The sequence below is a fragment of the Anolis sagrei genome, chromosome 4 (assembly GCF_037176765.1).
Source record: "Anolis sagrei isolate rAnoSag1 chromosome 4, rAnoSag1.mat, whole genome shotgun sequence".
Lineage (NCBI taxonomy): Eukaryota > Metazoa > Chordata > Lepidosauria > Squamata > Dactyloidae > Anolis > Anolis sagrei.
The window spans coordinates 228,232,057-228,247,938 of NC_090024.1; the positions used below are offsets into that span (position 1 = coordinate 228,232,057).

General features: G+C 37.3%; 1 protein-coding gene across 1 annotated transcript in view; it reads left to right on the forward strand.

Moving 5' to 3' along the window:
* The window catches only part of RAB22A (RAB22A, member RAS oncogene family), a 35,679-nt gene that overhangs the window by 6,631 nt on the left and 13,166 nt on the right, over positions 1-15,882 (forward strand). Inside the window, exons 2-6 of the mRNA XM_060772047.2 lie at positions 2,071-2,150; positions 7,636-7,717; positions 11,194-11,265; positions 11,344-11,450; positions 13,494-13,603. Coding sequence (XP_060628030.1) covers positions 2,071-2,150; positions 7,636-7,717; positions 11,194-11,265; positions 11,344-11,450; positions 13,494-13,603 — 451 coding nt within the window. The remainder of the gene's footprint in view (positions 1-2,070; positions 2,151-7,635; positions 7,718-11,193; positions 11,266-11,343; positions 11,451-13,493; positions 13,604-15,882) is intronic.

The window sequence follows — 15,882 nt, forward strand, 5'->3', positions numbered from 1 at the left end:
GATAAATACAGGTTACCTGGAATGTTTTGCCCCTATTATAAATGAGATGAAAATAATCTAGAATTTTCAGGATGTAAAATTATTTACTCATAGCTGCTTAATATTTTAGGAGTGTCACTGAAAGTATGTATGGTCTTTGATGAAATAGGGTGGAGCTCAATGAGTAACAAGCACTCACCAACTAGTTGAACACCTTTTTGTTTCTAGCCTGAGGTGTTTACTATACACATCTTTAGGGTTGGTCCACACAGAGCTTCTCTGTTCCTGTGAAATATTGTATGTAGTGAAAGTGTGGAAGCCTCACTGAGTTATCCAAAATTGACATCTCAATGTAGTGAAAGCTAAAAGATAAATTTTGGTATACTAATATTGGAGTCTGAAATTATGGGAAGACAAACTTTATTCATCTCACAGGAAGATTCAGGTCAGTTTAAGTAACTTTAATGTTGAGTGGGTAACATTCATTCTCTCCTCCACAGGTGATAAAAATATATTGTTACTACCATAGATACTGTTTTAGTTGTACATCATCTATTTAGGCCTCTTAAAGATGCACTGTCTACTTAGCCAAAATTAAGGAGAAAGCAAGAGAACAAGTAGCGATATTCTCCAAATTTCTTAATAAGATGTTACTTTTTCTTCCCATAAGTGAATGAGAACAGGCTGAAACTAAATCTAGATAAAACAGAATTTTGTGGAGTGAGGAATTGGTTTATTTGGATGGTATATGCCATTGGTCCTGGATGGGGGGTTCATTCCCATTGAAGGATGAATTGTGCAAGTTATTGGTCCTCCTGGATTCACCACATTTTGAGAGGATGCAGGTGGTAGCCAGGAATCTAGCTGTTGCCTAAATGATGTACACTAACTTTAGCCATATCTGTAGCAGCATACTATTTTCTTCTTTGTGCCTCAATATCATACAGTTGTTGTTATTGTTTATTCGTTCTATCGCTTCCAACTCTTTGTGACCTCATGGACCAGCCCACGCCAGTGCTGCCTGTCGGCTGTCACCACCCCCATGCCCTTCAGAGTCAAGCCAGTCACTTCAAGGATACCATCCATCCATCTTGCCCTTGGTCGGCCCCTCTTATTTATTTATTATTTATTTACAACATCTTTACCCCGCTCTTCTCACCCCCGCAGGGGGACTCAGAGCGGCTAACAATGGCAACGATTCGATGCCACAATAATTACAATTATAATAACAAGATAAAAACATACAATACAATAAGTTAAAACAACATTAGTTAAACAATCACAATTTCCTCTTCCTTTTTCCTTCCATTTTCCCCAGCATCATTGTCTTCTCTAAGCTTTCCTCTCTTGTCATGATGTGGCCAAAGTACTTCATATTTGCCTCTAATATCCTTCCCTCCAGTGAGCAGTCGGGTATTATTTCCTGAAGTATGGAATGGTTGGATCTTCTTGCGGTCCAAGGCACTCTCAGAATTTTCCTCCAACACCATAGTTCAAAAGAATCTATCTTCCTTCGTTCAGCCTTCCTTATGGTCCAGCTCTCACATCCATAGGTTACTACAGGGAATTCCATTGCTTTAACTATGCGGATCTTTGTTGCCAGTGTGATGTCTCTACTCTTCACTATTTTATTGAGATTGGTCATTTCTCTCGTCCCAAGAAGTAAACGTCTTCTGATTTCCTGGCTGCAGTCTGCATCTGCAGTAATCTTCGTACCTAGAAATACAAAGTCTGTCACTGCCTCCACGTTTTCTCCCTCTGTTTGCCAGTTATCAATCAGTCCGGTTGCATACAGTTGAGAAGAGAAATTACAAATTAATCAGAATTTATCATATCATTCCAAGGAAAGCCAATAGAGGCAATGGGTTGAGTATTGGAACTAGGGGACTAGACTTTGAATCCCTTTGTTCAGAGGAATGACAACATTCCTCTGAACAAATCTTGCCAAGAAATCCCTGTAATAGCTTTGTCTTGGTCAGAAAAGAAGTGAAGATCACTAAAAGAAATCCTTCCTTAGATAATATGTTTATTGCCCATTTATCTTTAAAATGCCTGTTTATCTTTAAAATACCCCTTTGACTTCTCTTTCAGGACACTGGTGTAGGCAAATCAAGCATTGTATGGCGCTTTGTAGAAGACAGCTTTGATCCCAACATCAATCCAACAATTGGGTAAGAAACTGAAAGAAGCTTATGCTATATTTCAGCAGCTTGTTAAACATCCATAAACTTTTTATATATAATTTTTTTACTGTATAATTGTGAACTAGGTTCTGTAATCCATGTAATTTAGGTACTATGTGAGAAAAGTCAAGAATTCTTCATACTGGGTTTAAACATACTGTAGAGTCTTGCTTATCCAACGTAAACAGGCTGGCAGAATGTTGGATAAGCGAAGCTGTTAGATAATAAAGAGGGATTAAGGAAAAACCTATTAAACGTCAAATTACATTATGATTTTACAAATTAAGCACCAAAACATCATGTTTTACAACAAATCGACAGAAAAGGCAGTTCAATACACAGTAATGTTATGTAGTAACAACTGAATTTATGAATTTAGCACCAAAACATCACAATGTATTGAAACAGCTATGGATCCAGGCGGGAGGCAGATGGCGTTGGATAATACAAAACATTGGATGAGTGAGGGTTGGATAAGCGAAACTCCACTGTAATACTTTTTCTTAGCCATAGAGATGGAAGTCTATCCATGGTTAATGTCTTCTTATCAGGATCTAAAATAGGCATGAGAATCATATAGCTGTCAAAGGTTGTAGAATTGCAGCTCCCAACTGGCTAGGCCTATTGGGATTTGTAGCCAAAGATCCAGAAGGCTGCATGATTGTCATTTCACTCTAAAAGTATCTTTTGTAACTTTAGTTAAAAAGGTATTTTATTATTTTTCCCCTCAACTAAGGCTGCCACTTTCATTTTTCTTAACATTCACAGCCTTAGTTGAGGGGAAAAATAATAAAATCATTTTGAACACCAAGAGACAGTGGGGCTATAATACATTCAGGTTTTCTAGCTGCTGGTAAGAAAGAGAATGTATTATAGCCCCACTGTCTCTTGATGTTTAAAATGATTATTGTTAATTAACTACATTACCAAAAGAATAGTTTGGTTCTTCTGTCTACAAACTAAGCAGGATAATTAAATGAATTGGAGACTAGCTTTAATTAATCCATGAACTGCTCCCTAAATTTCTGTTTGGTATTCAATCATTTCTGTTGGAAACATTGTGTAACACTTTCCACACATTGCTTCCTTATATAGGAAGTTATGGCACTCTCAAAAATGAATATGTATGCACTCAAAATACTGTACAGGAATTATATTCAATAGAATTAATGCTGTGATTACCATGAGCTTTGATATATTGGGTGTTTCGTCTTCATTATATGTGTGGCTATAGAGAAAGTTGTAACTCTGATTTACCGTCCCAGAACGTAGAGCAGCCTAAAGGCAAAACAGCAGCTCATACTGCTTTTCACAATACAGAACTAACACTGCTACTAGATTGCAACTAGAGAAATCAGTAATGAGTAACTACAGGTATAATATCAATCTCTAAGCTAGTGACAGTATACCCCTGCTAGATGTGAAGGCCAGGGAATTTTTGTAATTTCCTCCCCCTTCCCAAAATAACTTTCCGATCCTTGGTTTGTTTCAATGAAAACCAAAACTGCTTGAAGGCTTTGGATCTACCTGCCATTATCCTCATGCTATCCAGGAAAGATATTTTTGCACAAACAGACATTGTGGTTCTGAATTGATTTGCTGCAGTAAAAGTGCTTCTTACGGCAAATGCATTACTTGGATATATTTTATTTCAACTTTAATAATTTTGCTGTTTTAACTATGCTTTATTGTTGCACTGTCTTTAATGAAAAGGTGAGATATACATTCAGTAAATACTGTATTTACTCAAATCTAACACCCACCTTTTTGTCTAAATCACCTTGCCAAAATTAGGGTGCACATTTGATTCGCATAATACTGTAATCTTAGTGCTGAGTCAAAGCACCAGGAGAAGCTGCTTCATGAGTACCTGGAGCTCCTATTTGTCACAGATCAATACTATGTAATGCTGGGATTTGTAGTTTAGTGAGGCATCAAATGTTCCCATCAGCCCCCACACAAGCAGAAACCTCAGTGAGAAATACTGGGAAGTTAAAGTGTCTTGAACATATATGTCCAAGAAAAGTATTAATTTTAAATTGGAAAGTTCAGACAGTATTTGCAAAGTCAATAACCAGTGTAAACAAACATCAGAAAATTATCTTGCAAAGGACAGTTAATATAATGCAAGTTTTATTTTATTTTGGGGATTTAAAAAATATTTTACAACTGTACCCTTGGTTTGCTCCTAATACGATAAATCTTTGATTTATTAAACTAATTTGAGAGCTTTAAGGGATATGCTCTGAGATATACAAAGTAAGAAGCTTATGGGTGTATGCTGCATTCTTTTCTACATAAAATTTCTGTCTATATTTAGATCCAATCTAAATAAGTACAAAAATTAAATGTTGAATAAGACCATTTTTACTTTTTAGATTTTTTGTTAAGCACTGTTAAGCTTTCGTAAGCAATTTTTATGAAGAACTGGTTGAAATACAGTTGTTATTTTAATATTTGTGTATGATTATTTACTTGTTTTAATAATAGCATAGAAAATTTCTGCTTTTCATGAAAACATTATGTGGCAGAATGAAGTTTATATAAGATGTGATAACAAATTGTAAACATTATAATTTGGTATTATACCAACATAATGTAATATTTGTGAATTATGTTTCTGTATACTCACTCTTGGAAGCTCATTGCAATTTGGAATACGTTCCTATTTAATAGGTACTAATTTGTTCAACTAATTTTTGCAGCGTGACCATTTACCATGCATACTTGTTTATAGGCCAAAAAGAAAACAACCCCCAAAACCTTAGGCAGCATACACAGGTCACTGCTTAAATAGGGACTCAGCAAGAAAGCAGACCTGAGAATGTCCCTTCTCCATTACCCTTCCTTTGCCCAACTAAAGAAAGAAAGGCAGTCCTCTCTCCTTTCTCTCCTTTCTCTCCTCTCCCCCCCCCCCCCCCACCTTGGGCGGGGAGCCTAAAAAATGTCATGCACCCACTATTTTGGGAACTTGGGGTGGAGCAGAAAGGTGGCAGTCATATTTATTAAGGACTTATTGCCGAAAATGTATTTGCAGAGAGAGTGCAGTGGCCATTTTTAACAGGAACAGACAGGATTTTACAGCAGACCCCTAAAGTTTTCAGTCATTGTAATGAAAACAAACTCTTTTAAATAATTAAATGTCCAAGCTCTGTTTAAAACAGTAAACAGTCCTAATTAGATTTCTTCTTTTTCAAAGAACAATGTTGAAGGCAGTGTTTTGTTCTCCAGAATGACTTCAAAAGCCTAGATTGGAGCTGTTTGCCTTCGGGGCTTATGCAGTTTACATATGACTCAGTTCAGCTTAGGTAGATCTGTGATGCGTTTTGAATCCACACGATTCTTTCTCAGCTTGGAAGCTAAGCAAGGTCAGCCCTGGTTAGTACTTGGATGGAGCCTCCAGGAAATATCAGGTGCTATAAATGTTTCAGAGGAAGGCAGTAGCAAACCAACTTTTAAGCATTTCTTTCCTAAGCAAACTCTATGAAATTAATTGAGTTGCCCAAAGTTTATGGGCAACTTGAAGGCACATACACAGATGCACAAAAGTTGTATCCCTCTGTATTAATCTGATGTTGCTTAGTAGCTGCTGCACATGGTTCCTTTATGGTCTTTATTGTTACTATTGTTATTGCATGAATTCTTATGTCAGGATATTACTTTTTAGTCGCCCAGAACATTTTTCTATCAAGTTACAATCCCTGTCCAACAGGAAAGAAAGAAACCTTCTTTGTGGTCTCTGTGGCTTATAGGTATGAGCTGTTTTGTGACTGTGCAGAACATTTTGGAAACTTATAGAACTAGGCAAGCATTTTTCCCCCTGGTAGCCACACCCCTTGTCCATTGTGTATTTCTACTCTATTCCTGTATTCCTTTGAATTTGCTGAAGCAGCATATGGGGGCATCTTCTGTTACACCAAGATCTTTCATTTGTTTTTCAGTTTGCATTCCTAATGTGGTTTACTCTGATCTTCGTTTTTGGTTGTTTGGTTTTCTGTTGTTAACTATTAGTTGTCTTTTCTCTTCATTAGTAATGTTTAGCTGAAGCATGGGCAAACGTCATCCCTCCAGGTGTTTTGGACTTCAATTTGGAGTCCCACAATTCCTAACAACCAGTGAGATGTTAGGAATTGTGGGAGTTGAAGTCTAAATCACCTGGAGGGTCGAAGTTTGCCCATGCCTGATTTACCATATGGCATCAAACACAATTTTCAAGAAGTATGTTACACAAAACCATTCTCACTATCTACTTTGCTTGGCTGAAAGCCATGTAGTAAAAATTTGCAGACACTGCAAAGTCTTTTGTGGCAGCTTCCACAGCTTTTCTCATGAACATGATTTTGCTAATCATCTATAAAGCTTCAGCATGGACACAACTTGTTCGCTGTGTCGGACATTATAGACTTATGTGTTGCAACACTTAAATATGATAATTTTGAAGAAGCAGAAGGTTTTTTCCCCTTTTGCCTTGAAGTCGGGGAGTTTGACGTTCACACATATGCCTGAGTCACAGAGACCATGAAAGAGAAAAAGATACTGACATGTAACTAGTTCTCCAAGTGGTCATCTGTGAACTCACACAATTGCCTTGCACCCCATTGCAGCTGTTTTAGCGGCCTCTATTTTTTAACTTCCCCTATGCACTATTGCCATATGGTACCTGAAGAAAAAGCAAGGATACCATGAGGAGGGGATGGGGCTACCACCACTAATGGCTTCCTTTAGCTTGAGAAGTTTCCAAAACAATTTGTACAGGCCCAAAATAGCTCATATATGTTGTGAGTTTACAAAATATTCTTCAAAAAGCCACAGCTACAGGCAGGGCCGTAGCCAGAAAAAAATTTCGGGGAGGGTTGACAATTTGGGGGGGGGGGTTGACAATTTGGGGGGGGGTTGAAAATTTCGGGGAGGGTTGAAAATTTCGGGGGGGGGGGGGGTTGAAACCTGCCTCCTAGCTCACGCTGAAGCAAAGAGCACAGCAGAGGGCAGAACAACCTTCAATAGCCTGCAGCTCCACCCCTGTCAACCACCTCCACCAAGTCTGGCCTCCTTAATGAGTTGCTTGGTTGCTTCAGTACATCGGCTATTGCTGCAAGTAATGACAGTGTGAATAAATTGTCAATATTTGCTTGAGATAGTGTTTACAGTTCTGGAGGGACTCTTAATTTTTTGCTTCTCATAGACTTAGCATGGGGATTTGGTTAGCCAGTTAAAATTCATGAGTAAACCAGGGTTTTTTAAAAAAATCTGAAACATTTCGGGGGGGGGGTTTGAACCCCTAAAACCACCCCCTCGCTACAGGCCTGGCTACAGGTAAGCAAACTGCTCCTTCTTCAACTCCTACTTTTAAAGTAACATATTAATCTGAAACAGTTACATGTTGATTGTAGATGTGGAGAATTCTGGATGGGAGTCTGAACTCTTTATTGTTGATATTATTTGCTGACACATGCATCCATTAAATACATTTCAGAGCATCCTTTATGACCAAGACAGTACAATATCAGAATGAATTGCATAAATTCCTAATATGGGATACGGCTGGACAAGAAAGAGTAAGTAGTATCACTGCTTCTAATTTGAAATGTATCGCCACACTTGTTAAGCCTGTTAAACCTTCACGAAATAAGATCTGTGTATCTTTGGATAGTTTGAGACGATACTAACCTAGCTTGGTAACTCATATCTCTTTTTCTTGAGATTTAAATATTTGTGAATATGTTAGATTCATGGGTGTTTGATGGTTAGAGAGCATAAAATATCCTAAATCCTTTCTGTACAAAAAGAGAAACTGAATCTTCTACATTTAAAGCATTGCTGTTTATAAAATTATTTTTCTCATAACTGAAGTCTCCATTATGAATAGTCTGAACTTGACACAGGCATTTGTAGCAAACATACTTGAAAGGCTGTTTTGGAGCTTTCTAAAGAAGTAAATACAATGGAAGGTCAAGCAGAAGGGTTTTTTGAAACCGGGTTTCAATTGTGAGAAAGCAAGTGAGCTGTCATTCTTTCCCTCTCACCCTATGTCCAGCTCCCATCTTCAAGACTATACCCCCCACCCTTCAGATGACCTGATACATCCTTTTTCCTTTCTCAGTCTTCACACCCTTCTACATTTTGTTATGTTTGATGTGTAATTGGAGTACAAAGCATGACCCTAGCAACTGTCCTCTTTCCCCTGCTTTGCAAAGGCTTCAAGTTAGGTTCTGTACAAAACTTTTCCACCACCTTTCACATTGTCATCTCACTTTCATCTGTTCAGAAATCCAAGAATGAGAGTAAGTGCAGCCAGTATAAGTTGTTTCTTTCCATCAAAGGGCGTTCACAGAGATATAGTTCAGAGTGTGGTCTCTATCAAAGTCTAAATGCTCCTGAGCCTCTGGATGCATCTACACTGTAGAATGAATACAGTTTGAGACCACTTGCCACGGCTCAGTGCTGTAGAATCCTGGAAGTTGCAATCTAGCAAGGCACCAGGACTCCTTGGCAGAGCACACGAAAGGCTTTGTACAACTACAGTTTCAATCCTTCCATAGCATTGAGCCATGGCAGTTAAAGTGGTCTCAAACTCCATTAATTCTGCAGTGTAGATGCACCCTCCGAGTGGATTTTGGTGGGCAATGGATCACATTCATGGGTATTTTTATTCAAAGAAATCAAAACATTTGATAAGGTGGCAGTTTTAATCCTATGACCAATAGCTAGCTGGTAGGACAATTCAAATAAATTCTGGGGCAAGCTTAAATTTCTTATTTGATCTCATTAAAACATTTTACAAATGCAGTCTTTTTTTAATGCAAATTTATGTAATCCCGTTGTGGTTGATTGTGCAGTACTTTCAGAAAGAGGGAAAAAGCAAGATCCTCTTTTCTATTTTTACTTGAGTAAATCTTGCAACTTTTGAGAAATAACATGATTCTTCATCAGCATTGACTGGATTCTGCAGTCTTTTCCTACCATATAGTTACAGCAAGTATGGAGTAATCTTTGTATAGAACATACATATGTCCAATGCTAGAGGATAATTTAGCTTATTAAAATAGAGGGAGGTAAATGTACTGCCTCTGCATATTGATTTAACTGGAAATCAAAGCTGCATGCCTCTAGCTCCAAGAAATTATGATACAAAGAAATGCCTTGTAGTTAATCCACATAATTCCTCCAGGTCTCTGTTTTCCTAAAACTCTTTGTCTTGCTGGATTTACAGTTAACCCAAAACTTTTAAATTCTGCTTATAAAGTACATTTCAAACTGTTTTTCCTTTTGAATGTGTTCCTCTGTCTACTTTCCCATATCTTTGTGCATTTCTAAATAGGTCTGTCTTGGCTGATCCCTTATTTTTAATGAGCATAGTTTAAACATTTCCCATCTTTTTCATTCACTACAATCACCTTGAAATAAGATTTTTTTTTCTATAAATAAAACAGACATATCAAATAGACATATTAAGTGTGTGCATGCTATCCAGCTTTGAATCATGAAAAACCTTTGGCATGAAGTGCCAGGACTCCTTCCCTCAATTGTCTAACTACAAGGAAGTAAAGCAAAGTCACGCAACACTACATAGGAAAGAAGTACTTATCTATTGATTTTATGTGTAGCTTTAATTAGCTGATTCCTATATGCTTGTTATAAAATAGTGGATTTTTGGCATGCTTCTTTGACTAATAGTTTACATTGGTTTTACATCAGTCTGTCATATAATGCAAGCAACAAGCTGGTGATTTAACGAAGTACATCCTCATTCAGTTTTGCAAGCGGCCAGTATGTAATTGTCAGCTGCTTTTATTATTCATCAAGCTTGCATAGGCTTGGGATTTGCATTTAGTTATGAAATCTTTTTTCCTACTCCCATTAAAACATCATTAATTTAAATACTGCATTCTAGAGCTTGTGCTTCTTGCATTTCAATTTATCAGAATGCAGAGGGAAATCTAAGCTAATTATATCATGCTTCATTTAATATGATGTCACTTGTCTGACTCATTTGTGTGCATTTCTCTGCATCCAGACAATATTTCCTTCATTTTCTGTATTCACTAGTGAAATGCCTATCACTATGATGGCCAGTATATGTGCTCAGGTGAGGAAGGGATGCAAGGAATAAATAGTAAGTTTTAACTGCAACTAAACAGCATTTTTACCTGTGGGTTGAATTACTTATGAAACTTATCAGCTTTGTTCAAGGCAGTCAGTTTTATATTGAGAGACAAGGATAGGCATTGAGTTGCCTCTAGTCACAAGAATGCTGTCTTTCACATCATAGGGCCACTGAATTCTCCATGGTTATGTTGGGAATATAGGAACCATTTTTATAATGCATGGCTCACTTGAGCTGTGTGTCCTGTATTGTCCATGTGGAGCTCTTAAAGATACTAGACACAAACATTCCCATCATGTCTGCAGATTATGAAAACTGAATTCAGGACATTTTCTCTGTAGAGAATAGTTACATGGCTCCTCTACTTTTGTGTTTGCTCTCAGAAAGAGCATTATGTTCTCATGCCTTGTCTGAAAGATGCAGCACTTGAGGCAAGATTTTCCATGCCTTATTGTCTCTATGATTGTTTTGTTCTGGAATGTGGGGAACCTATTTCAAATACTTATTTAGAAATGAGACTCATTATGCAACCTTAGTCCGGTCATTTAGTGTCTCTCTAAACTATTTCACAAGGCTATTTATTGTGAGCATGCGACAGGAGGATAGAATCTCCTTCTCTGGAGGGTTTTAAGTAGAGACTGAATGGCTATCTGTCAGGGGTGCTTTGATTGTGTGTCCCTGCATAGCAGAAGTGGGGATTGGACTGGATGGCCCTTGTAGTCTCTTCCAACTCTATGATTCTATGAAGGAGACCATGAGAAACAACCCTAAGAGCCTCCAAGGAAGGGTGATATACAAATGTGATAGTAGATAAATACTATTCACCATAACACAGTAATATGCCTGATTGAGCTCCTCTTCACACTACCTCCAGTTTGTTTTTAATATGGCATAGAAGTAATTGTTACATGGTCTTCCTCTTTACAGTTTCGTGCTCTGGCACCAATGTACTACCGAGGATCTGCAGCAGCTATTATAGTGTATGACATCACAAAAGAGGTAATTGAAATATACTTGCAAAAATGTATATATAGTCACAGTATTTTTGCATTTACTAATTCTTTCACTCTTTTATAGGAAACGTTCTCAACATTAAAGAATTGGGTGAAAGAACTTCGCCAGCATGGACCTCCCAATATTGTTGTAGCTATTGCTGGAAATAAGTGCGATCTTAATGATGTAAGGTAAACTAAATCACTTCTTACCTCTCTGTAGGTATATATTTAGATAAGAATTGTGTAATAAAGTCAGACTTCCTAGTTAATTCCCAAAAATCTTTAGAGGCCCTTGGATTTTATAAACTGTAGGACGTTGAGACATGTGTCTTTCATGGATTTTATAAGATTAGCAGGAAAGGAGACCAGTTCACTGCAGGAATTCTGCTCTTGTTGCCTGTGGCTAGGATGCTGGAGGATTGAAAAGGAGATGAACAGTGAAACCTTGACTTGCAAGTGAACCAACTTACGAGTTTTTGCTTTGATGTGCGAGTTGGGGTTTGGGTTATGAGCTAGCATGAGAACAAGAGCTAGGGTGAGAGCTAGCATAAGAGAACACCACCCACCATCTTAAGCAGGGCTTTAAGGAAGCAGCCAGGAAAGCTCATTGCTCTTGTCCTTGCTGTTATTTCTGTAATTCTAGGGCTTTGGGAGATTGTAGGAAAGCTGAGGGGCCAAGAGTCTCATTAGTAAACTTCTATCCTGATTAAAATAGTCAAGTTACCCAGATACCTGTCATTCTAATTGATCAGCACAGAAGTATTTTACTGAAGTTTCCCATTCATAGCAGGAAAAGGTCATGTAATTTCTTATAACCTTCCAATCCTCCCCCACCTCCAATCCCGAGAGAACTTCTCTTTCCTTCCCATTTAAATGGGGAAATTTGATTTAACATAAGAGCAATTTGAGTTAAGACCTCAGTCACAGAACGAATGAAACTAGTAAATCAAGATATCACTGTATAAAGAGAGTAAGTCTTGCATCAGATTGAGGAGGGAAGGTTTGGAGCAAAGCTGTGGATCTTGATCAATAAGACATGTAGGTAATGCTTGGGAATGGATGGAATTGGGCTTATCTTTGAGTATGTCACTGTCAATTACAGCAGCATGAAACTGAGAGGTTGCCTGTTGAACCCAGTTAAATTGAGTGATCGCAGTGTTTTTCACAATTCTATGCATCCACTGTGTCTGCTAAGATGAGAGAATGAAGTTGAAGGAAACTTATCTCAGTTCAGATACAAATTCCTAAATCCTCTTTTGTCCTGACTAGAGTAGACACTTCAAATCAAATCAATTCCATTTATCCAAGGCTGGATCTATATTGCCTTATATCCCAGATCTGATCCCAGATTATTTGCCTTTTCCAGATTATCTGGCAGTGTAGACTCATATAATCCAATTCAAATAGATAATCTGTGATCAGATCCTTAGATACAGGGCAGTGTAGATCCAACTTCTGTATTTATGTATTAACTCAAAATTTAGCTGTTGATTAAATAGTCTGCTCTAGTTGTTACCAAGGAGCATGATGCCATCTGACACATCTAAAACCAACCATAATTAAATAGGCTGGAAGTGACTGAAAAATACTAAAGATATCGGTTCTTGTGGGTTTTTTCGGGCTATAGGGCCATGTTCTAAAGGCATTTCTGACCCTATAGCCTGAAAAATCCCACAAGAACCTAGTGATTCCAGCCATGAAAGCCTTCGACAATACACTAAAGATATATTTTAAAATACCCTGATATAATGCATCATTAGTCATATCTTACATGCTGTTTCTCTTGAATTATTCTACTAAAATGATCTTCTGCCTTTATAGTAATTGTTTAGAGTTGTAAAGTGACTGACCTTGTATTGTTATTGAAGAAAATTACATCCAAGTAGTTCTGTTTGCTCATCCATCAATAATGTATGGTGTCAGTTAAGAAAAATATCTAGTTATCAAGCAATTCCCCCTTTGCTGCTTGATTTGATTCATTTCATATGACTATTTAATGCATCGTAAAAATATAGAGGATTTCAGTAATGTTAGTAGAGCGAAAGGCAGGCCTGTCAACATATTGGTAACTTTTGTATGTCTCCCAAATAAACTCACTTAAATAGGCATTAGATTAGTTCAAATAGCTTTTAATAGTTGCTTGATTTCTGGCTATTTTTTTCCTCTAAAATGGGGGGAAATGATTTATAGAATCCTTATATGCTTTGTCTTTCTTTCTCTCTCCTTCCCTAGAGAAGTCATGGAAAAAGATGCTAAAGATTATGCAGATTCCATTCATGCAGTATTCGTAGAGACCAGTGCAAAAAATGCAATAAACATAAACGAACTCTTTATAGAAATTAGTAAGTATTATCAATAAATCAGTGGTAATTTCTCTTCTTCCATTCATTTTGAATCGCAGTCATTTAGCTAGAATTTGTTACTGCCTATTGACTGTTGGTTTTGTATTTGTTACAGGTTAATAGAAACACAGAACAATGTGGATTTTTTTTCCACAGGGGTTCTACCTGCTTATGCATTAGCTATCTACATCCTTCTTAATAGATAAATAAATGTGGTCTCTGAAACAAACACATGGATCTGCATCTGTGCAGAACATGACTTTGTAATTTTCTAGAGATATTTTGATGTTTACCCACTGTTTTTCTTCAGTTCTTCTTTGTTTGCCATAGTGGTAGCATCCCAGTAGAACTTCTCTGGCACTTCTAGAGACTTAGGCCTTTTTTTCCTTCTTGTCTATTTTATGTTTCTATTTCATCATTTTCTTATCCTTTTTTCATATTTGAGGACAAATGTTTGTTTGTTTTTTCATTCAGCCGATGGCACAATTTCACCCAGAGACCTCTTTCAGATGCTGTATTCAGTGTAAAGGGGGAAAATGGCTCACTCACAACTATGACAAATTATTCTTGTATTTAGGACACAGGTATAAAATTGATTTGTATTCAAGTGTGTCAGAGATTCACTGATAAAACATATGGGTTTGGTTGAGACTTCTAGACTCTTAATTGCTCTGAGTCAGTGACAACCTATGGTTTGCCAGTTTCCTGGCACTCTTAGTTGTCAACACTGCAAATCTCTTTTGTTGATAGCAAGACATGCACTGTACCTTAAGTATGGACTTATACTGTTGACCCTGACAGATTATTAACTTAGAATGTGACCTCTGAATGTAAAAAGACTTAAAAAGCAGATCAGTCTAGTCTTGGGGGGAAAGAACATAAATAATTTGCTGAACAAATGAAGAACCCAACAGTCACTAGACTACCATTAATTCTACTTATCCAACCTTCAGGAATGTTTAACACTGAAGTGTTGCCTGTATATTCAGGTTAACAAAATAATTTCATGGTAATATGTGATATGGAATCTACCTCAGAAGGAAATATTCCAGAATAATTGGGTCAAGATTAGGGACCCAATTATTATTTTCCCTCCCAATTTGTCCAAAAGTTTTTCTGGGTTTTCCGTTTTGTTTTTGTTTGTTTTTTCCAGGCTTTCCCATCTTTAGCCAAGATGAATTGAAAATGAGAGCTGTTAAACTGCCAATGTTAAAATTCTCAAGCAAAAGTTTTTAAAAGTATAGGTGTGTGGACAGTCTCATTGTCAAAACATACCTTTGCAAGGTGGAACCAGATACCAATAACTGCTAAACAAGTCAATCAAAATATTGATGTGAGCCAAGAAATGGTTGAGTTCTCTGAATCAGAATATGACAATGGTATGTTTAAGCAGGAAAAAAACATTTTGAAGAGTGAAGTTTGAATCAGGAAATATTCAACTATTTATGAAATGACAATGGAAATGTTGTGGTGGACCTTTTTTGCATTTGGTCAGAATTTCAAAGTCAGAAGGTATTTTTCAGTAGATGGAAGTGCAGATGCAGAAGTTTATTATACACTATTGGTAGATTGGCTGGGAGTTCTTTTGTATAGGTTTCCTCGGCTTGTAGTAAAGCAGAGGGTACTCATGAAAATCAGAATGGAAAAGGCAGAAGTAATCTTGATTGCTTTGTACTGGTTATGCAGACTATCATACTCTTGTTAAATATCTCAGTGGAAAGGCCATATTGTCAACCAGAACAGACCTATTGAGTCATGCAAACCATCACACTCTTGTTAAATTTCTCAGTGAAAAGTCCATATTGTTAACCAGAACAGATCTATTGACTCAGCGTCCAGTTTATTACCTCAGTTCACAGTGGGCAAGTCTAATGATGTGAAAATAGAGTGGTCAGAATCAGTGATGAGTACCTTTTTAGCATCAATTCAATGTGCATGGGAGACCACTTAGAAGGCCTTGTCGAAGTGGTGTGAACAACATTCAGTGTGAATGAAAGAGGTACAGACAAGTGATACCTTGTCCTTTCTACAGAGCAGATTAAATAAAAGACTGAGGGCCAAGTCCTTGAAGAGGCAGGTAGCAACCTTGTCTTCTGTATTGTTGGTTAATGAGAAGCCTGGATCAGATAATCCTCCTGTCAAACTGTTTTTGGAGAGGAGGGTGATTTTGCAAGCCCATTCAACCATTCATAGATTCCTTACTTCAGATTTGAATTTGGTAATAAATACAAGACCATCTTTTGAGCCAATTTGTGAAGCATCGCTAAGATCAATTACTT